The sequence below is a fragment of the Malurus melanocephalus genome, unplaced genomic scaffold (genome assembly GCF_030028575.1).
Source record: "Malurus melanocephalus ecotype Western Australia unplaced genomic scaffold, MMel_1.1 scaffold_381, whole genome shotgun sequence".
In the NCBI taxonomy this organism is placed as follows: domain Eukaryota; kingdom Metazoa; phylum Chordata; class Aves; order Passeriformes; family Maluridae; genus Malurus; species Malurus melanocephalus.
The window spans coordinates 481141-503764 of record NW_026623613.1 but is presented as its reverse complement, the minus strand read 5'-3'; the positions used below and the strand labels follow the sequence as shown (position 1 = coordinate 503764).

At 47.6% G+C, this 22624-nt stretch overlaps 1 protein-coding gene across 6 annotated transcripts; it reads right to left on the bottom strand.

Annotated features, from left to right (window-relative positions):
- Nucleotides 1–1132: 1132 nt before the first annotated feature.
- EXOC7 (exocyst complex component 7) lies at nucleotides 1133–21660 on the bottom strand. 6 transcript variants are annotated; one of them, XM_057378933.1, is made up of 22 exons: nucleotides 21495–21659; nucleotides 20618–20683; nucleotides 19416–19600; nucleotides 18632–18737; nucleotides 17902–18124; nucleotides 16699–16866; nucleotides 15689–15700; nucleotides 11094–11186; nucleotides 10087–10155; nucleotides 8768–8913; nucleotides 8393–8545; nucleotides 7805–7903; nucleotides 7165–7227; nucleotides 6774–6840; nucleotides 5299–5337; nucleotides 4328–4393; nucleotides 3586–3706; nucleotides 3095–3190; nucleotides 2761–2824; nucleotides 2220–2261; nucleotides 1925–2058; nucleotides 1133–1605 (listed from the first exon to the last, which is right to left on the bottom strand). In XM_057378933.1, the coding sequence occupies exons 1-22, from the start codon at nucleotides 21552–21554 to the stop codon at nucleotides 1503–1505; spliced, it is 2175 nt and encodes a 724-aa protein (XP_057234916.1). In that variant the 5' UTR covers nucleotides 21555–21659; the 3' UTR covers nucleotides 1133–1502. The 6 variants fall into 6 exon arrangements, with proteins under 6 accessions (XP_057234916.1, XP_057234917.1, XP_057234915.1 ...); XM_057378934.1 differs by lacking the exons at nucleotides 5299–5337; nucleotides 10087–10155 and having other exon boundaries at nucleotides 1156–1605; nucleotides 21495–21658; XM_057378932.1 differs by lacking the exons at nucleotides 5299–5337; nucleotides 15689–15700 and having other exon boundaries at nucleotides 1156–1605; nucleotides 21495–21658.
- Between the last annotated feature and the right edge of the window lie 964 nt (nucleotides 21661–22624).

Sequence of the window (22624 nt, the reverse complement as noted above, 5' to 3'; positions counted from 1 at the left end):
GGAGCTGGCAGAGGTTAAAAATTGAGTGCAGGATCTCAGGTTTCCTCAGACATCTGAGATTTGACAGAGAAGGCATGGTGAGCCCTCCCTGCAGGGGAGTGCAGACACAAAAACAGTCGGGTGCAGCGGTCAAGACTTTAACTCACACCATAGTCCAGCACTGGGCTAAACAAACCTGCCAAATCTGCYGGTTTTCAGGCATTTGCCACACCAGGCTAAGGAAGAAGAGGTCAGGAGCTCAGAAAGGCCAGGAGCTACCTGAGTAACATCTACCTGAGGCAGCACAGCCCAGACAGGCAGGACCTGTGCTCTCATCCAGGCTCTCACATCCAACAGCACTTCCACTGCAGAGCTCATCAGACACCAGCAAACACTGCTRTAAACATGACTCAGGTGAATAATGGGTTTGCTCCAAAGTGCAAAGCAGCAGTTATTGTGAGTGCTCCTCGCTCTATGGAAACCCTGGATTTCAATTGTTACACRCAAACAATGGAGCAGGCAGCAGCAGAGAGGGAGGGGGAGCAGGAAGGGCCTGGCCAGAGACCTCAGATACAACACAGGTGCTCCAATGCTCTGAAAGGCCTGAGTGCAAAGTGTCAGAGTCCAGCTCTGCCAGAATTGCTCCAAGGCATGTGGGAGAACACTTGTTTCTCATGTGATACCCATGGGTTAAATGAAGAGAATGGGTTTGGCTTGCAGGGAAGAGATTTATCAGATTTAGGAAGACAGGAGACAAAAAGAGGGATRGGAAGGTGCTGAGTGGAAATCATTCTGGGAACACTTATACACGTGCTCTGCCTCAGGTCAGTGAGGAGCAGCATCCAGCCAGGCCACTGAGGAGCTCCCTCTGCTTCCCAYGGCTCTGCCCCAGCCCCAGTCCCTGCCATCACCCCACTGCCACTGCCTCACGTGGAAGAGAGCACTGACACAGGTCYGATTTTGGGGTAAAACATCCCTGGATGTGACTGAACTGCAGCCTTGCCAGGCACCACCACAGCCAGGCATCCCCACACCCCAGAATCAGCAGTGAGCCCCATCACTGAACTAAAGAGTTGAGATTAACAATGTGAAAATAATTTGGGATCCTACAGAACTGAGATTCCCATCAGGAAAGCAGGTGGCACTATCTGGAGCTCACAGCCTCCTGCCCTTAACAGAAGGGCTGCACTCATAAAGGGTTTTCTTGGTGGTATATTTTGTATAGTTTTCTTTCTTGTTTTTTGAAACACACTCTCCATGTCTGCTGCACATCAAGGCATTAGCACAAACCCAGGGTGAGAGGATGTGCAAATGTTAGAGCCCATAAGGCAGACTTTGCCTTATCCATGGATCTGGAGCAAAGACAGCCAGRAGTTAGTGTTTCCACAGGTTTATAAATCTGATAAATACAAGTATAACACCCTGCCCACCACAATGGGGCAGGGGAGAAGGGGAGTCCCAAGGGTTGCTGAGAGAGCACTGGCTTGTACTTGGCAGCTGGAGAGTTCAGGACAGCTGGAGATTTATGCTGATGTGTCAAACAGTTTCTCGATCATCTCCCCCACCTGGTCGACCTGGTATTTGATGTATTTCTCAGGGTTCTTGGTGAAGGGCACGTTGCCATATCTGCAAAAGAAAACAGGTGACAAACGACTGGAACACAGCAAAGAGACCCACTGGCCCCTCCTCTGCCACAAATCAGCTCCACCCCAGCACATCCCACTTGAATGGGACAAGGGCAMGTGACCTGGTTACAACCAGCCTCACAAATGTTACATGAACAGCCCAGGGTGGCTCAGGCCTTTGTGCTCACCAAAGAATCAGGGTAACTGATGTTTGCAAATACTCAAGGTCAGCTTGGGGATATCTGAGTGTGGAGCTGTGCAAGGCCTCAAAGACCTCAGWTAAGCCAAAGGAGAGAGGATGATGTTGCAGGAGGTCTCACCTGTTCAAGAAGGCACCATAGGTCTCTTTCACAATGGTTTTCTGTGCCCGGCGGATTTTGTCCCGTTGCTCCATGTCAGGAATTGCCCAGGCCTTCTGGATCTTACACAGTTCCTCCAGCCCATCATTAAATCCCTGTCCAAAGGGAAACTCAGTGAGCATCCCACCTGCAATCTCCACACTGAGTCTGCTGCTCCTTCCCTCCCCTGCTGATCATCAATAGTTCTCCTCCACAGGCAGATCTGTGTCTCCCAATCARCCAGGGGATGTTGTGACACCATCCCATATCTCCTTACCTTAAAGCGTTCCTTTATCATCTGCCTCTCCTTGTCCTTGAGCTGCAACAAGGAGGGAAAGGATCTTATTTCATCTCCAGGAATAAATACCCAACACCAATGTTTGCCTACAATTCCCCATCCAACCTAAGCAATATCCAGTACTTGCTTTGGATTCCCTCTCCTACATCAGTGAGGACAGAGCTGCAGAGAGCAGCAAACCCCAGCCTCAGCAAGAGGCTTTCAGCTGAAGGCGGTTTAACAAGGACAATTTTCAGCCAGAACAGACAGGTCTCAGGGTTTTGAAAATCCAAAATAGAGGCATCTGCTCAGGTGAAGATATAAAGAATGGAGGYAGAGATGAGAGACCTGGATGAATTTGTGGCAGGGGAGATCAGAGGCAGTGCTGCTCTCCACCTGGTGCCAGCCACAGTGTCCATTCTGCAGAGCAATACTGGCATGAGAGATAAAGAAGGTTTCTGAGAATTTTTTAATATGACAAAAGAGAAGATGTTTCTGGAAGCTTCTGTCCGGTCAATCCCATCCTTGCCTATCCGCTCACCTTCACTCCTGGTTGAAAGACAGGCAGGTTTCTCTCCAAGATGTAATCTGTCACCTTCAACCAGCTGCACATGCAATGCAATGGGAGAGAGGCAAAGAGTTACTCACACCTCTACCAGAGCATCTCTGTCTTCACCCATGACCCAAAGGCCAACTCAGACAGTACACATCCCAAAACTTTTCACAGTGACCCACACCCAAGTTCGATTAATCACTAAAAGTGAAAYACTTTAGTTTTAGACAAGTTTCTCATTTAGGTTAATCTCTCCCGCTGCTCCAGCAGCAGTGGCTCCCAAAGCAACAAAAGCAAGGGAAAGGCAGAGGATGTCACCAACCTGCGCTGGTAGGTCTGGATCTGCTGCTCAATCAGCTCCCGGTAGGACCTCTCGGCCGTTTTCTGTGTCACTGCCACCAGCTGGATCAGCTCAGACCTGGAAGAGCAGGAAACCTGAGCAAACACCTGAGCCAGCTGCTCTCAGGATGGCAGCATTTCAAACCCCCATCCCCAAGTTCCTTTCAGCCCTTCACAATAGAATGTTTTTTGGGAGACAGAAGCAACTCCACTTTCCAAAGCCACATCCTCAATCCTCCCAAGATCAAAGGATTCTCTAAAACCTAAGGCATTTCCTAATGCTTTTATCTTCCACTCTCAGGTAATGTGATGTTTATAATACTGCAAAACCTTCAAAGAGGCATTTTCAAGAATGGTAGAAAAAGCAGGTATGAGATGGACTGGCAAGTAAACGCTCTCAATGCAGAGCTCTGCTCCAAAACCAAATCCAATCAGCCTTGGACTTGAGGGAGATTCACTCAGACACACACTTACTTCTCCAGAGATTTCAGAATGTAGTTGTAGTTGTTATGCAGAAAAATGGCACTCAAAGCTGGGTCTTCATAAACCTTGGATTTGCTAAGAAGGTTAAGCTGTAAGTTGCCCAGTACTTTGCCTTAAAAGAGGGAAAAACAGAGAACAAGAAGTTTTGCAMTGAAACTTTTTATTATTGACAAAGCAAACTGAGCTGTGGGCCCACAGACCTGACTGTCTCTAAAAAAGGCAACAATCACCTGTATTTAACAATCCTTACACAGAGTTTTCCTCAGCAATTCACAAAAACCACTCTGCAAACTACTGCCTTCATTGCCCTGGCAATACWGGTGTATTTTGAGTTCAGAGGAAATCCCAGGACCTGCCACAAAGCAGGCTCAGGTCTCACAGAAGCTGAAGGATCTGATCTCCATTGTAACAGAGGTAGAAACTATGATCTGATCTCATTCTCTTACTGTTAAACTCCCCTTTGGCAGCTAGGAGCYTTCGTGGGGTTGAAGGTGACAATGGTTTCAGGCAAGAGCTCTGCAGCACAGTGAGGTGCTGCACTGTGCTTTCTTCTGTCCTATTCTAACAGTCTGAAACTCCCAGTCTGACCCTTTTTCATCCCTCCCATCAGACTCAAGCTCAAACATGGTAAGACCACACGGAGAAGAGACACAGCCTGTGCTCTTCACYCAGGAATGAGCCAAGTGAAGGAGTGCCCACGGGGCAGAAGCAGGAAGGTGTGCAGGGTACTCACAGATGTAGGTGCTCAGCAGCCGCCTGCTGAACTCTGAGCTGTAGCTACTGGCTGAGGAGCTGGTCTCTGAAAAGAAAAGWCTTAGGCCAGTTAACATGCCCTGGGAATGGGGGATTGTGTGGCCAGCCTGCCTCTATTCCAACARGAATTCTGCTCTGCACCCCAGCAGAAACCTCTCCTTTCCTTCCAAATGCTTAGTGAACATCCTCTTGATCAGACAGAGTCATTAAACTCCTCCTCCCCATCCTTCCCCCAACACCTGAAAAGGGTTGGTAAGCACTAGAAGCTGCCAGTCAGAGAACAATGAGCTGGAGCTGTTAACAGCAAGCACACAACAGTAATTGAAACAAGCAGAAGGGCTCTGGAAAGCTTCAGCCATTGCCATGGTTGCTGACAGGGCCTGCCTGGCTCTAGGAGGGAAGTGCCAGCATGGGAGGCTGCCCCTACAGGCACTGAGTGACTCCAGGCTGGCACATGCCCCTCTGTCTGGAGATGGCTTTCTGCCCTCATGGGCTGTGGGCATGGGGCCCATGGGACACGTGGGGTGGCCACCTCCTCCTGCCCCCTCCAGAGAGTTTGGCAGCCAGGCCTAGCTCGGGTGGTCCGAGTTCAGCAGCACCCCATGGGAAAGGCCTCGAGGCTCCTGTTGCTGGGAGCTGGACAATAAGGAGCTGAGTGCACACGGGATAAAGCATGACACCAGCTGGGCCAATCTGCTACCTGTGCCAAAGAGATTCAGTGCCATCAGAGTGTCTCGAGGCTGTTTCAGCTCTTGTGGCATCCCTCATTGTCTGCTGGTAACAAGCTCTCCCTATTCTCTCCATTCCACTGGCAAGGATTACTTACCCTCCCCTTCTTCCCCTTTTCAATTATGTGTTAATTTATTTACAAGTGCTGGAGCATAAAGAATTAACATACATCACCAGAGTCCAAGGCAGTATGAACAGGTAGGTGTTGGTAAGTTTGCTTACCTCTGGGATCTAAAGGAATATTGTATGTGTCCCCAAGAACTACAGAGATTAGGCAGAGCAGAGAGAAAAGGGGAGGGATTGAGAGAGAAAAAGAAACGCAAAAGTGCAAAAAGACAGGTTAGAGACCACCATCCCTTTGAGAACAAAGCAGATATTAACACAGAGCAGCCACAGGCAGGTGCACAGCAGAGCAGGCAGGAGTCCTTCCAAGGCCACAAATGGAGTGGAGATCACAGAGGAAAGGAAGAGTCCAACCTCCTTCCACTGTAGAGACATGGTTTGCATTGTCATTGATTGTATTTTGCAACACATCCCATTCCAAATCGGCTCCAGCCCGTTTTCAAGGCAAAGCTACCTCAAGTCTGTGCTCYCTTTTCAATCAGCTAAGACAGATCTCAGTACAAGACAACATGTCAAGACTTTCAAACCAGAGTGCTGACATCACTATTCAGGCAACAACATGGGAAACAGTTGATTGTTCCAAGGAAAAGCTTAGACCACTTCTTTGGCCAAGGAAAGAAAGCCAAGACCAAGAAGGGTCTGAGCACACTGAGCTTGCAAGTGGAGAGGGACAAGGCAATGGCTAGAGGAGATGTGCCAGAAGCAGAGACTTCCTAGTYTGAGTTGATTTAGAATTGGTGGAAATTTCCAAGCAGGACTTTGCAGGTAACAGTCTGGAGGCAGCTCTAAGCTTCCTCCTACCCTCTGCTTCTAATGGGCTCTTTAACCTTGTCCAGTCTGTGCCTCCTCAGGGCCCTGTGGCCCCTGAATCTCCAGTTCTCCATCTCTCTAGTTTGCTCTGTTCCATCCTGCTTGAAATCATGAGCTCTGCCAAGGCCAAGAGCTCACTGGAGAACTGGTAGCTGCTGCTCTACACAGAACCAAGAATCCCAATCCAGCTGATAAGCAGCACCACCCTGCTACACAGGCAGCTCTCAGCTTTTGATCTATCCAGATATTTCTGCAATGAGTCTCKTCAGCAACCTGTAGAGCAGAACTAAAACTTGATAGAGCACACAAATAGCTCTGGAGTCCCAGCTTGCCCATGTCTAGAGGCTGAGGGGACTCTCGCTGCTGCTGTTGTACTCTGAGCAGAGGATGTGGCAGAACAATGTGCTGCTCACCACACAGAGCCCATCTGGGCCAGCCACTCTCACTCCAGTACAGTCACACAGCACCAGGTCAGTGCCAGACTTGGAGCTAAATGCCCCAGGCAGCCTCTCTCAGAGCACATCAGCAATAAACACCACCCCCACTGCTGACAGGAGCCAGCAGGGAACTCTGCATCCCTTGGAGTTCTCCAGATAGCCAACTATGTGGTCAAGGCAGACCAGAGGACAAGACAAACCACAGGGTGAAGGACAGGAGGAGAACAAGCTCACAGTGCAYGTTGAGGTTTGGTCATTTCAGGGAAGATGTCCAGGCAATCTTAAGAAGGAACTGCATGCCCAAGCAAGCCCCATGCATGTATGTACCTTGAGATGCCAGCATGGCACCTGCTGTCTCCTGGAAATCCAGTAATTGCTGKAGGAAAAGGATGGCCTGGAAGAAAGGGAGGGAAGTTAGGAGCAACCAGCATTACATCTCCTATGCTCTGCTATTAASGATCATGAAGGACCACCTGTTCCCACCCACTTAAAAGCCTTCAAGAAACAAATCACTGCACTCCTTTGAGCTGCTGGGTTTTCCCACACAGTCAAGCCATGTTTGAGCAAAGGTCACCAGCTCATCCTGCCACGGAAACCAGGTAATTGTGTAATTGCTAATGCCAAGACACCTTAATTTGGGAAGTTTCCCTACTGCTCTTCTAAAAATCCATTCAGAAGCTGTTTTCCACAAAGGGTGGTTCAAACCATCATCACTTACATTGCTGGTGAGTTCATGAACTGTCCCATCTTTTGGCATGTTATATTCCTTATCTGGATCATTCTAAAAAGGGAAGAGAGAAGGTGAGCATGTAAGGGAAGTGGGCACACCTACAATACAACTGCTACTACAAGTAAGCTGAAGGCTTCTTTATTCAGCTTCTCCCAACACCCTCAKGCCCAGCTCTTGCAGTGCCATCTCCCAGTGCTCAGAAACCAGAGCTGCCATGCAYCAGCAGCTCAGGACCTTAGGGGTCCGTTCAGCCTGTGACCATCACACCTTCAGCTCACCTACCATTCACCAAGMCCACTTACACAGGAATATGAGTACTCCAAAACTTTCCAAGGCAGAAATTTTCCTTTCTTTTTAAAKAGGATTCAATTCTGAGATGGATTTGGTGTCTGCAGAGGCCTGGGAGCTCATGTCAAATTACTTGTAGTAGACTTGTTAAGGGTCTTGGGCAAAGGCCTTCTTTGTTTGAAACCAGCACCAAGCRTTTGGGATCTGACTGTCCCATCCAGTAAGTTCCTGCTTCAGTCAGAAACTGCATRGTCTCATGGAAGCTGAAAGCTGAACCAGGGGTTTTGCACAGAAAACCCCTCTTCCAAGCTTGATCTAAGACCACTGAGGAGAATCCTACCTTAATATTGTCRGCAAACTCTTCCAGTGCCTTTGCACCAGTGGTCTCCATGGAAGTGATCAGCCCTGGCAGTTTGTTCTTAGTGCCTGCTGCAGTTCCCTGGATTAGTTCCACAACAGATCAGAAAAGGAAAACAAATATCTGAATTTCCATCCAGCACCTACCCTCTCTCATCCCTCATCCCAGCATCTCATTCTCAGCTCCCCATGTACCAGAAGAATATTTACAGCATCATCAAAAACACATGAAATCCCACATTCTCCAGGCAGAAAGAAAAGATGTTGTGACCCTTATKGTGACCAGGACTTGCTACCTCTCACGTGTCCTCTTACACAATATCTGAGCTCAGAGACCACGAGAACAGAAAAATAATGTAGGTGGTCCATCAGGGGGTCAGGACTTGAACTGTAAAGAGCTGTTGCTGAGAGATGCTGAGTTACTGGTTGCAAAGTGCATTTGTGTCACTTCCAGTCCATACTGGAGGACAGAAGCAGCACGGCTTTGCTCAAAGCCACTGTGATAATTCATTTCAAAAAGTTCTCTGGACARTCCAAGCCACAGGATCTACTCCAATCCCATCAAATTTACCTGCAAGACCTGGTCAAATTCTGGCTTCATCTGCTTGAGATGCTTCAGGATGGGGAAGATTGTGAGCACAGCTGAATAGTCGTGTCGGATGATGGCTTTCCGGGCAGCTGAGACAATGTTATCACCCTCCATGATCAAGTTATCCAATGACTCCTGCAACAAAGCCAGASACTCAGGAGGAGGCAGCAGGACTTTTGCCCAGGCAACACAAAAGGCTCAATGCAGGACACCCATTCCAGATGCCCACTTGGCTCATGGGTCATTTGTGGGGGGCCCCAAGCACGTGCTCTCCAGGCTTTGTGCAGGCCCCAGTTCCTTGAACAGCTCCTGGAAGACAACCCCAGCATCCTCCACAAGCACAGGGACTCAACTGACCTGGATGAGAGAATCAAAGGTCTTCTTCTGGTGGTGCTCTGGGACAATTTCTGTCAGGAGCTGGTACTCGCTCTGGGCCAGTTTGACAAAGGCACTGACGCAGTGGATGTAGGCGTCGATCTCGATGTCGAAGACGTCRTCCCTCCCTGCAAGGCCAAGATGCCTTTGGTTTACACAAGGAACATGAAGTTGGTTCTGGCTTTGTACCCATCCATGTGTGAGAACAAGAGTCATCTTCTCACCACACCTGCCCTGCGTTTGTTGTGGGAAGCTCTGAGTACCCTGCAGGAGGCAGGAAAAGTCACCCGCAGTTCAGGAAATGCACATCAGGGCACCACCTCTTTCCAGCCTCGTGACAGAAGGGAAGTTTGGAGCTCTTCTGGGATACAGACTAAATTTAATCAARGGCTTGAACACAAAGTACTAAACTCAGGAAGGTCTGAGGTGAATTATTCAATATCTCTGCTTGTATTTTTAGAATTCCTTATCTCCATCCGTCATGCAGATGAAGAACTGCCATTTGGCATCAACACTTCTGGGAAATAAAGGCTGTCCTGGAAGGCAGCTTCTTCCCACTTGCAGAAATAAGATAAAAATCAGGCTGATGAACATTTACATCCTATGAAGCAGGAATATCAGCACAGTTAGGTGAGTTACCTGYCACACAATGCTGCATACAAATGCAAATACCTAAGTCCTAGAATATGCATGTCTTGGTCAAAGATCCATCAAAAATCCTACATGGTAGGCATGAGAAGTGATACAAGGGTCAGCACCAACCCATGCCAACCACTGCTGGATGTGTCTGCAGGACAGACACAGACAGACACCATCCTGCAGGACAGTAAGATGACAGAGGCCTTCTCTAAGCTATAGGCTGCTGCTTCTCTTCTCCCAGCAACTTTTGATGGAGAAAGAACCAATTCTTCCCTATGCTGACAGGTCACTCATTGACATTTAAAAAGTTTTGTCAGCAGAGGACACACAGACTGCCCATGGTGCAGTGGCCCACTGTAGCATTTGCTGCATTGATCCCCTTCCTGCTTGCTTTGCTTCAGCACCCAGCAGACCAGCAGGAAAATGTCCCTCAGCATGGTGACCTTTGGCTGGACAAAKTTGGGGTTCCCTGTCTGAGGGCTTRGGGAGGGAATAATTAGTAAGAGTCAATTCTACTGAGAGGAGCCAGAGCTTCTTAGCCAGAGGAGGCTCATGCTTTGGGACTGCCCATGGAGGAGAACAGCCCCAGCTACACCACGACAGTGGGACATGCTGGGAAGCAGGGGGGACCAGCTGGCTCCCAGTGCCAACCCGGTACTTACCCGCAGCCGGCCCGTGCTTGTCGCTCAGGGCATCGGAAAGGTGCTTAACACGCAAGTCATGCTCATGACCTAGTGAGATGGCAGCCGCACAAACAGAAGGCGCAATTTATCCAGGGTGCTCACAGCAAGGATGCTCACTCTGCTGGAAGCTGCTTCGAGCCTGGCTTATGGCATCTGATGGACATCTTTTTCCCTACACAGTCCCAGGAATGCTTCCTGACCAAATCCTTTTGTTGGGCTATATAAGCAGTAGCAACCTTTTGAAACCTGATGAGAAGTGTGAATTGTTTCCTGGAACCTTAGAGTTGTTTACTCGAACCTTCTGCCATACATCTGAATGGGATACCAGGAACCAAAATCCATTTTTTACCAACAACAATCACAAATCCAAGCCTCTCTCCTGCTCATCATGAGATTTTTCCCCCACATGAGTGATATTAGTCACCCTCTGGGGTTTAGCAGACTGCAGAAGAGRTGCTGAAGAGACCAGCTTTGGATGGATTCATAGCAGGAGGCAGGAATGTCTTAGAGATGCTTTGAAGCCTCTTCYTCCTTATCTGGCACAACCTCTAGAAGCAGAGGAGGTCAGAAAACAGGAGATAGCCATTTAGGCTATCTAGGTCATATACAGGCACAAAGCACTGAGCTACCTGTGGTCCAACACTTCAGCATCAGGTTTGGAAAGGTCACTAGGAAAATGAATGTCTCAAAGTCCAGGCAAAAAGAAAACAGTATCCCACAAGCAGATATCAGGAGAGCTTCCATTATCCAGGTGGCTGTGGTGGGTCAATGTTAAAATAACTTTCCTCTCCACTTCTACTCACTTTTACAGAGACTTTGAAATTCAGATACTAAATTCTGAAGAAATAGAATAAATRAARTAAAAATAATTTGGTTCCCCAATCCAAAGCTGTCCACCAAGCAMTGAACTAATGGAAGCCCCGCTTGGGAAAGCAAGACTGATACACAGAGAAAGTCAAGGGTGAAGTAGCTCRAGCTGTGATTACCTTCCATAGGAATGAGGTTAGAGGCCCCCTTTTTCCCATCTAGACCATGCTGAGAGTACTGTTTCAGAAGGTTCTGAGCCTTACGGATCGTGCCTGTCACCAGAACCAGAGAGAAGAGACAAGAAGACCTAGAAAATGAGTGAAAGAAAACAAACCCAGAACACCAGCCCTCCACCAGCAAGTCACCTGGGCCCAGCAAGAGSGTGCTGGGCACCAATGAGGATGCTCAGCACGGGAACGTGAACCCCAAACTCATGTCCAAGTGTGCAGATACAATGGCATTTCCAGAATGTGTCCCTGCTTTGAGGCTGGGGGTGTAAATTCCAGCCAGGGATACAGAATCACTTTGGACAGGCAGCATGGTATGGCTGAGTGATAAACACAATCAGAGAAKGRAAGGCATGAAGCTCCCATCCCTGTRAAGGGTTTATTGAATTTGGTACTGAAGGTTTGCTGCTTTTCCTCAGCTGTGGAAGCAGGGCTTTGCACATGGACAAATCCTGTCTGGCAACACGATGCCTGCTCCTTGGAACCACAACTGCTGCCACTTGGTAAGAGGTGCCTTTCCAAGGGGTATTTTCTGAGCATAATCAATAAAGAGCCATCAGGAGTCCCAGAGCCGAGACAAGGAATGGTACAGGAAGCAGTAAAAGGGTGACAACCTCTGGGCTTTTTTTGCAGCAGCAATTCCCATCACAGGAATTCCAGAGTAATGGATGCTGCCCACCCATGTCTAACTTGCACTAAGCCACCCTAATCCCCAAGACACTTCTCTTCTAAAGAACTGCAAATCAATTAAAACCATGGAAAAAAAATAACACTGGGTTAAAAGATTTATACTTTAAACACACAAAAACCAGACAGAACTGAACAAAAGGCAGTGCTGGATATACAGCTGGAAAGCACAAAACAAAGCATTAATGTGACAACTGAAGCCTAGGCAGTGTTTCCACATTAAAAGGTTAGTTGTCATGCAACAAGCTACAATTATCACAAGCACACGGACACCCTCTCACAGCAGAGCTTTGCAGTGGCCTGCACAACAGGGAACTGGAAGTTTTGGGAAGGTGGAAGGGGTTTCTATAGGAGACCCAAATGAAACAGAACTGGGCTGAGTAAATGAAGAAGCCAAAAAAATAAAAATGCTGCTGGCAAAATTAAGAATTGTTCTTCCACTATAAAGTAGTAAATACTTAAAGCATGCAGAAAATCTCTACTTCCACCACTAACTGTGAGTCACAGTGCAGCCTGGAAATGAGTGTTGGCTGCCCAGATACTGAAGGGAGCCCAGGTACACACTGCTGCAGAAAACATTCCAGGCTGCAGGACAGCTTCATCCCATAAAGGGATTTATGGCAAGGGAAAGGAAACTTCAGGTCCCCCAGACAGTGGGGGAGAACCAGGAAAGAGAAGTTTCTCCTGAATCACCAAGCTGCCTTAACCTGGTGCACTTATTAAATGACAGAACATGGTTCCCAAAATGTAATATTTCACTGGCAATATTGTCCTTCTACCAGTTCAGAGCGTTCTCAACCACTTTGTAAAGAAAAAAAAAAAAACCACACATATCCATAAAACATTTTCTTCCAGCAGGAAACCTCTCCCCTCTTGACCCACACCTGGGAGGTGGGAAGACTTACACCCTTGCTGGCTGATGCATTTGCTCCTAAGTTTCTGCATGATGATCAAGTGAGAGGGCTATGCCTCTTCCTCCAAGCTTCCTCCTGCTCTTCACACCCCACATGTCCACTTTATTCTTAGCTACTTGCAGCAACCTCAAGAGCCTGAGCACACCAGCAAGTTCCTCTGAGCAAGGAGRGCTCTTCCTTACTGCTGCTCCCATGGCCCAGCTGCTGCAGAGAAGCTCAGCCCAGGTACTGTTCTTCCACCTGTTCTTTTATCTTTTACACTTTCAAGCAACCAGGGGGAGGGGAAAAATAMAAAGGAATAAAAGTAAAGAGTGAATTGGTGTGAAAACCAAGCACACAGTACAACTGCTGGATCTCATCTGCTGGTATGCAGCAGAGATTTTCACAGCCCACCCTTCATGGTTTCTTCTCTTTTTCAATTTTTTTCCTCTTTTTCTCAATTTCAGGAGCTGATTATGCTGCATTTTATTTGCATAAGCACAATTACCTGTGTTTACTGACACACACCGAGTGTTCGGTGTCCGGGGGCATCACTTCACTTCTGCTGCATCCCTTTGACTTGGCATCATAATTAGGCTTTAATGGATTCTGGTGGAAGCCAAATGCTTTTGTTCCAGGATTGTTTTCCCCTATTAGGCAGCTCTCTAACCAAATGGGACTGTGTTTCAGCTACTAATGAAAACATCACATTCAAGCCAGGCAGTGATCAGTGTGGGAAGCAGAAATGGACTCTTTGTTCTGCTACTCAACCTGCCTTCAGGTAGCACCTCACTGGAGCACTAAGGAAACTGGAAAAGGCTCCCCTGTAGTTTGAAAAGGTTAAAAAAAAACAACTCAGACCTTTCCTTCTGTGGCCCAGTTGTTGCACAGAGTGGGGTTTGGCCATGCATGAGCCACATTTTTCCAACTGCAACTCATTCCCTTGTTTCTCTCTTCCACTAGGCAGTTTTCTATCCAAGCAGGAGGACAACACATCCTCTTTTCTCAAGCACCAGCTGCAGAAATCTGTATGAAGCCAGACAAAGCTCTCTGGTTTTCACAGGCAGCCAGGCCAGGTGGCCCCAWCCTTCCCCAAAAATTCAGAGTTGCTGAGCTGCCTGCTGCTATCAATCCACCAAGAGAGCACAGGGTCTACAGGCATCACAGAGCAGCTTTATTTTATGCAGCTATGTTTGCAGCAGGGTGATTTGGGAACCTATCTGCTCTCTGAGACAGAGTGCYGGCATTCCAAACAGCAAACTAAAACCAGAAAAAGCCCACAAATTGCTTCATCAGTTCAACTTGACCTGTCAAGTGTCATTTAAGAGGAGACAAGTCTGCTTCAGAAGAATCACCAGCAGTCAGATTTTTAACTGGATGATGTAACAACAGGAGACAGCATGGGGTACACCAACAGATAAAACAGGAATGGAGATAAGACCCTCTGAAACACCACATGGATATGGACACTGTTCTCTAGAATTCAACATAGTCACTGAGGGTATCTCTGCCTTGTTACCCTGCCCCTAAATACTTCACCTTCCCTTTGACCTCTCTTGTGCTTTGTTTTGTGGTATAAAAAGCTATAGCACATCAGATTTAGTTKGTTATTTACCCCTTGCAACAGGTTAAAGTGTGCATTGGGGTGTGCACTGGGATATTCTTCCTTAAGGACCAAGGAAATCAACTCATCTGGAACCCAGMTTGGCAGAACTTGGCTTTACTTACTGAAATAAAATAACTGAACAGAAAAAAACCTTTGTCCAAATTGAACAAAGGCTAAACCCAGGGGAATCAAGCACCACCAAGTGATACTGCTCCGAAGGGAGCCACTGTGCCAGTATGAAGAGGGYATAAGACCTCCACCTCAAGAGCTGTGCTTGAAAGCTGATGGAACTGCAGAAAAAAAACCAGTGAATCTCTGCCCAAAGACTCTATTCTTCTCCATTTTTAATTTCACCTAAGTACTATTCAGCAGTCCTAAGAGATGGCTGGTGTTGAAGGTTGAACCCCCACTGTCCTTCAAGAGCTATAGTCTGGTTCTCTGTCTGCTTCATGGAAGACTGGAGACAAATGAGCCACTATTTTTTCTTGAGATGAACAATAACCCAATGGATCACTTGAGCCACTCTTTCCTTCATGCACCATCAGCTCTGTAAGTGCATTCAGACCATGCTCTGTGACTTCTACCTGCTCCATCTCACAGCATCCAATTRAACTGGTTCATAAAGACATGAAAATCTTCTGGCACATCTACAGCTGAGACTGTCCTCACGACAAGTAATTCCAGATGCCCAAATGCATCCACTTTGGAGGAGTCCTGTTTGTAGGAACTTGTGCTCTCCAATCTGTGGGCCCCTTTCTCTCTTCTCCCAAGATTTGAGACACATTTTAAAAATCCCTAGGATTTTTTAAATAATCTRCCCATGAAAACAAAATATCTCCCCCAGCCCTGACTCTYTACCTAGARCACAGGGGAGATGTGACCACTTGCYAGGCTGCTTAGAAATGTTTGCTGACCATGCTGAATTCATAGCAATAAAAACACAGGAATCTTTTCAGAATCAGGTGATGACTGAGAACTATGGGCCAAATCTGAAGTATCTCCAACCTGTAGTTGAGCTTCCCATGGCTCAACTACAGATCCCCACTGGCACCTTTCAGTGCCTCTGGGCCTTATGAGGTTCTTTGCTGMCAGGGGAAAATCCACTTAATTCACAGACCAACTCGCACATCAGCTTTCAGGAACAGCTCCAGGGCACAGCAGCAATGGCACAGATTGGTTTTAGAAGACCAGAGGGGTGATGTCTGTATGCCTCAGCCTTCCCCAGGCAGCCCTCCCTCTCCAAATATCCCAGGCACACCCTCTGCTGTAGCAAGAAGAGGCCCAGCAAAGCCTCTCCACACACAGGAGTGAAGAGAGCGAGCACCAGGGCCAGGACACACACACACATAGACACACATTACCTGGGATGAGGACTGCATTCACATCAGGATTATAAAAATAAACATAACACAATTAAAATGGGTATTTCTTCATCCTCCCTTTCTCCATCCCATCCATTCCCAGACCCTGCCCACATTTCTTACTGTTTTCCTGAACCCACTAAAATATTTGGGCAACACAGGACAAAATAGGGAAGGGGAGTATTTGCCAGGTAAACCCACAGAATGATGGACTTTCCTGACGTGATCACTCTTACAGAGGAGACAACAGGGTGCTGAAACACAAAGGGACAATATCCCTGTGCTGGCTTTTGCTGGCCCTCCTGGCTGTGCTCYCACTAGATGGCACATTCCAGAGATGGGAACTCCAGCCTCACACTCCCAWACTGCACAGTAACCAACCCCACCAGCTGCACAAAATGCAGCAAAACTACTCCTTGTGAGGAGAGGAGGAATAAYCCACCAGCCACATTTATAGCTGTTCCAAAGACAGGCTGAGGCAAGAGCTTTAAGAGCCTTTCCAAAATTCAGACAAYGTTGTATCTCATTTTTGTAGGCACCCACCTAAACTCCATCTCAGCTCCCGGGGGCTTCTTGCTTTTCTAGCACAATAATAATTTATTCATAGCTAATGACTGAAGTGAGKTATTTTATCAGACATGAGCTTTCTGTGTGCTGTGGTACAGACTATATTCCATATGCCAAGGCTGAGGACAGGTGTTCTCAGATCAAATCCTTTTACAGCCCTCTCAGGTCTCTTTTTACTCATCTCTTTTGTTAAGGCCTTTTCTCTCCCTGCATACAGGGCCTCTCTCCTCCCTTTACAGCACTCAGAGAACAGACCTGATGGCTTGGCAGACAGACAGAAACTGTAATCCCTGAATCCATGGCAGAGAAGAGGTGCTTACCTCCAAAACCTTACCCCTGCTCCTGTCTTAAAAGCACATTTTATACACAGAAATACCTCAGCAGTGAAAGCACCTGAAGACATGTTCAATACCCAGAGCAGTGATCCCTCTCCAGGGACTCACCTGGTCTCTTGATTGGCTTTTTGGTGGGGGTGTCCTTCCTTTTGTTCTGAATGGCAGGGGAATATGGCACCCCAGAGGAAGAGCTGTTCTTACGGAAATGGTCCTTCAGCCCCTTGATGGAGCGGTCCAGCTGCACAGAGCGGATTTGGAAGTAAACAGTCATAAAATCTGTGGAGACAAGGTAAAAATAAGATTCTAAGCAAAAAGGAAACGCTATATGGTAAAGCAAATACTTTGTGTCCCTAAGGGGATTTAATAGAATCGGTGTTGGACCCCAAGTCAGCATTTTCCCTCCCAGAGCCACCCCTGTATTCTTCAAAAACTTTTTCTCCCTCYCCCTGTAGCATTCATTCCAGCCCTCCCAACACACACAACGTTAATTCCACCACTACCAAGTGGTGGAACTGATAGGAGACGTTTGTGCAAGACGTTGTCAATTCAAGTGCTCAGTTTCCAGCATGAGACTTTACACACTTTTCAGGATTCAGGGCACTCAGGAATTTAATGAGATGCTCGTCATTTGAAAGCAAAATACAAACTGACTGATAAAATATGCTCTATATCCTTGAGTTGCCTTTGATCATGGAAAAATTTTTAAGAAGCTTTTAAGAATGTTCATCCTACTTGGTAGGCACAGTAATCCCCCCCTCAGGAGTAAATCATTGAGTGGGGGGTGATTCTTGGAGCTGCATGAATGYGAACATTCACATTTCCTGGACAAGTCTACAAAGTCATTCAATACCAAAAGAAAAGTTTAAATAAAGGACTATAAAGCTCTAGGCAGTTCTTGATGCTGCAGAACAGGAGAGACATATACAGAGTGAAAAAAGTCTGTGCTGCTTTCCCCCTGCCCTTGGTCATGTTTCATACAAAAAATTCTGTTTGTAAATATTTCCCAAATGGGATTAAGTGCCCAGTGTCTTAYACATTTATAAAATCTGAGCACTGGATACCTGCAGCTCCATCTGAAGGCATTATAGAAGCAAGTGCAGAGGATTTTTGCTACAGGACAGATTTTGCATTAAGATAATTTGKGCTTTATTTACACAGCTCATTCTGTTCAACTGACAAACCATCGCTTCAGTCTCACTACAAAGAAAAAGCAGCATCTTCAGGTGCTGGAAAGATGGAACTACTCAGCTAAAAGGTGCCACTAAGGCATCATTAAGGTGCCCASAAGGGAGCATAGGCAGCACCACCCACCCTGATTCCTGCCGTTCTCCACCAGCCAGCCCGAGATGCGGATGATGTCGTGCAGGACACTCTCTGGGAGGTGCTCCAGGGACATCTCCTCCTGTGTCTCCATCTCCTCATCCCCACTGATCAGGTCCAGGATGAGGATGGGTGGCACTGGTTTGGTGTGTCGYGTCATCAAGCTGCGGAATTCTGACTCCAGGGATTCCTTSCCCCGTTCAAAGAGGGATTTCTGGYACAAAACAGCAGGACAGGACTTCTGTAATCAGTCACTCATGACTGAGTAACTTTGCATAACAACATCCTTCCCAACCACTGTTGAGTACTGCATGCTTCAAACTGCAACCATACTTGTGTCTGAGAGACTTTCAAAGTGAATTAAATTAAAAAATTGCTTGGGAGTTGTTCAGTCTTCAAGTAGGATTTAAACAGATCACCCATTCTGCTCAAGCAGCTGAAGGACTGACAAGAGCTGCTCAGGAGGAGGTTCAATCATCTCTTCCACAGGTGCAAGAGCTGCTATCAGAGTCCTCCTGGCACRGCAGGGAGAGCAAAATGCCAGGAGCAGAAATGCTGCCAGTACAGACTTCAACAGAAGCCAATGCAGTCATTCTTTCAGCTGTGCCCAAACACCCCCTTTCCCAGGCAGCAAACCCACAGCCTCTCCCAGCAGGGGACAAGCAGCAGGGCTGTGTCTGTCCCTCTCTCATCCATGCCTGATTCCAGATCCATGACCTACCACACGGTTCAGCTCCGGGCTGTCCGGATTGTTGTCCTGGAAGTACTCCACTGCCTTCTGGATTTTGTCCATGCAGTTCAAGTATTCCTCCAACCTCCCAGTGGGGCTGTATATAAAACCAGAAATAAGAAGTAGTGTCCCAAGAAGCAAAAAAAGAAGACAACAAGAAAGGACCAGACCCCAAACTCAGGATGAAAATAACTAGGAAAATTTCAATCCCTATTTCTTCAACTAGGAGGAGATGATGGAATTCCCTTTTGSCTCCACTCAATGCCACAGCAAGGTACCCAATCCACACAAGTAAAGCAAGTACAGAAGTACTGATGATGGAGCAGAACACAACTCTAAGCCTTGCCTTCCTCTCCCAAACAGGCCCTGATGGAAAGCAGAGGGAACTGCACATCCCACCCAGAGAAAAGCCATCCAACCCTGTCCCCAAGAAGCAAGCTCCAGAACAGCTCTGGCTCATCCTGAAAGCAGTGACAACCTCAATGAGCAGGGASAGCCTTTGAGATAAGGACAGAGGAAAACAAAGAAGCCCCCAGGGCTCATGAGATTTCTATGGCAGCACCTCTGCAAAATCTGGAAGAGACACCAGAGCAGAGTCTGAGCTGTCTTTGCCCTCTGGGAATGGCTGAACGACAGGTCATTGTGAACTGTGGGTGAAGAAAGAGTGTGGAAAGGGCACCAAGCACACAACGGGTGTGTGGAGTCAGCTCCACTACCTCTATCTCAAAAATCCAATAGGATGAAGCTCCCAGCAAGATCTCTCTGCCCAACTCACCCTTCCTTTATGATCTTCTCTGTGTCCTTGGCCACATGGTARTAACTGATGACATGATCYAAGCAGGACAGGGTYTTCTCCACATTCTCCTGCAGGCGYTGCAGGTTCTCTGTCTGTTTATGGACAGGGATGATGGAGTTCTCCAGCTTCATCAAACGGCTCTCAAAGGAGGACAGGATCGAAACCTACACACCAAGAGGGAAACCAGTGGCTGAGGATTTCCTTCCAATGGATCCCATGCAGGGAGATAGGAGTTAGAGCAAGAAAATTAGGGACCTTCAGGATTCAGCTTCTCTTTTTGGGCTCTGCTACTAATTTGCCATGGCTCCTTAGCAGCTGTTTCCATCCCTCTATGTTCTGATTTTTAATAACAATCACAAAACGGATCACCTGCCAAACAGGGGTGTGCCAATCCTGCATGTTATTTTTGTAAAGAGTGAAGATAATGTTCTAAGACAGTAAAAATTTGTTTGTCAGCAGAAAATGAATCCWCAGGAACTGCCTGGAGGTGCCCCATGTAAAAAGAGCAACAAAAGCACAAACCAGGAGTCACTCTGCTGCACACCTCTGAGCYAAACAGGAGGTGAACAAGAACCAGTTCTTTTCCACCACAGACATTTGGTTTTTAAAGAGGACTGTGATACTGCGCCTGAAAGGTGGAAAACCATAGCAAGCTCATAAAAGGGTGCCTCAGTGCCACTTTTCTAGGCCAAAAGGTAATTCCTATGAGATTGACTCCTAYGTTATGTTTTCCACACTTCTCTGGCAGTGCTTCTATGACTTTTTTAAAGCATTGAGCCCAAAACTGGACATAAGCTGAGGGCTTACGAGGAATTACAGAACAATAATTACTTTTTACATTGACACAGAACACTCACAAAGTAAAACTCCAAACAAAACCTGAATTTATGAAGCAACAACACCATGCTGTTGCACAAACTAATCTGAGGTCTATTAATACCTTTTCCCCAAGAGAGAGGACTGACTGTAGCAGAGATGAGGCCAACAGCTCATCYGAGCCCTCAGCAGAGCAGGAGAAAAGCTCAGGACTGAAGCATTTCTCAGGTTTCCCCTTGGCTCAGTCACTGCAGCACAAAGTGATTGATTTCTCCATCCCTCAGATGGGCACAACAACAGCCTTGAAAACTAATAAACCTAAAAATCTAAGAAAAACCCCAGGCCCAACATKAGGACCTCCCTACCATGTTCTTGGTGAGCTGGTCACTTTTCTCGAGGCTCTCTTTGATAAAGGACAGAGTTTCTTCTTCCTGTCAGTAGGATGAAAAAATACTCTTGAATTCTGGGCACTATGATTAAAGTCACTAAACATGACACACATGTTTTTAAAAATCTTGTAAACACTGCTGCAAACGATGTTTGGTCTGATGCTGAGGCTACCTTTTAACAATAGCACTTCTTAACAGAAATCAGGGTAAATGACCCAAGATGGGGACACATCATGTAATGAGTGAAGGATTTATGGATTACTCCTTTCCCTTCAATGCAACGAGCCTCACTCAGCACAACATAAAATTAACACCTTTCCCACTGAGGCACAACGACTCAGAACATTTCCCTGCCACAGTATATGTGCTGCAYTGGCACTTCCCAAATCCCCTGGGARCTCAAGAGGTCAATGCAAAGCAGCCACCAATSTGATAAGTTGGGGGCTGGTTTTAAGGCATTAAAGCCCACAGATAGAGGGGAAGAGCAGCCCACAGGGGCTGCATTTACGTCCTTAAAGGCCACAGGTAGAGGGGGACAGCAGCCTGCCAGGACTGCTCTSGAACCTGACAGGAGACCCCAGTGATGCTCCCAGGAACGAACAGGGGGAGCCCAGGCCCAAAGTGGRGGGCAGAGATACCCCCTGACCCTGAAAAGCAGGCCTTGAAGGGATCCTGGGGGGCTACCAGGCCCGGAGGGGGATAACGAGGACCTTGAGGGATCCCGGGACGCCCCCAGGCCCGGTGGGAACCTCCAGACCCAATCTCGTCTCCCCGGCAACGCCAAGGGGCTGCGGGCCCGGGCCGAGCCCTCTGCCCCAGCAGCGCCCACAACGCGTCCCAAGGCCAGCCCCACCTGCTTGAGCTTGCCCTCGATCTCCCTCCTGCGGGCCGACACCTCCTCGCTCGGGATCATCGCGCCGGAGCCGCTCCGCCGCTCGGTGCCACCGCGCCCGGCCCGTCACTGCCGCGCCGCCATGATGGGCGCGGCGGGGCGCACCGCGCATGCGCAGAGAGCGCCGCTGCCATCTTGAGAGTGGCGCCACTCCAGGMGGGCCCGAGGCGCGGCAGAGGTGACGGCGCATGCGCGCTGCACTACCGGCCGCCATGTTGRGAGTGGCGGGAGGGCTGCGCCGCCATCTTGGGAGTGGCGGGATTGATCACAGAGCCAGGGGATCAATTATTTTGTACTCTGAGACCATSGGGGTCAACCTGTGACCCAACACCACCCTGTCAAGCAGACCATGACACCGAGTGTCACGTCCAGTCTTAAACATTTGCAGGGACTGCTCCTCCACCACCTCCCTCAGCAGCCCATTCCAGTCTAATCACATTTCTTGTGAAGAAATTCCTCTACATCTCTGACCTAAACCTCCCCWGGCGCAGCTTGAAATTATGTCCTCTCGTCCTGAGCGTGGCACTGTTGCGTAAAATTTTCTTAAGAAAGGATGTTCTTTGATCTTTGTATATTTTCAAGCCTAATCAACAATAAGGGAGATTTAATCTGTGAAAGAGGTAACAGCCAATAAGTCCTAAGTGCTGTCCAGGTGTTAGAAAAACAAATTGCTTATAGGTAGAATTGTCTTGTTAACGGTAAAGGTTTGACATTTCCCAATAATCTCAGGGGTAGGTTAACAAAGTTTGGGAAGAAGGACATGCTACTGATACCAGGCACAAAGAATGCAGAATTTACTCACCTATGAGGACATTTGACAGAATCAAGAAACCCACAGACCTAAAACAAGAGAAAGACAGAGCGCATGGACTAATTAGCATGGGAAGCAAGAAAACCATCSTCCAATAGAAGACAGTATAATAATTAATAAGAGAACTGTGTAACTTGTAGCAAATTAACACAAATGCCTTTGTCTGCTAAAATGTATAAATAGTAAAARATTTTGATAGTTGCCATGGCTTGATTTGTGRAATCCCAGCGAGCACCCAGGCTTGTGCAGCTCTGAAATAAATAATCAATGTCTCTCACAA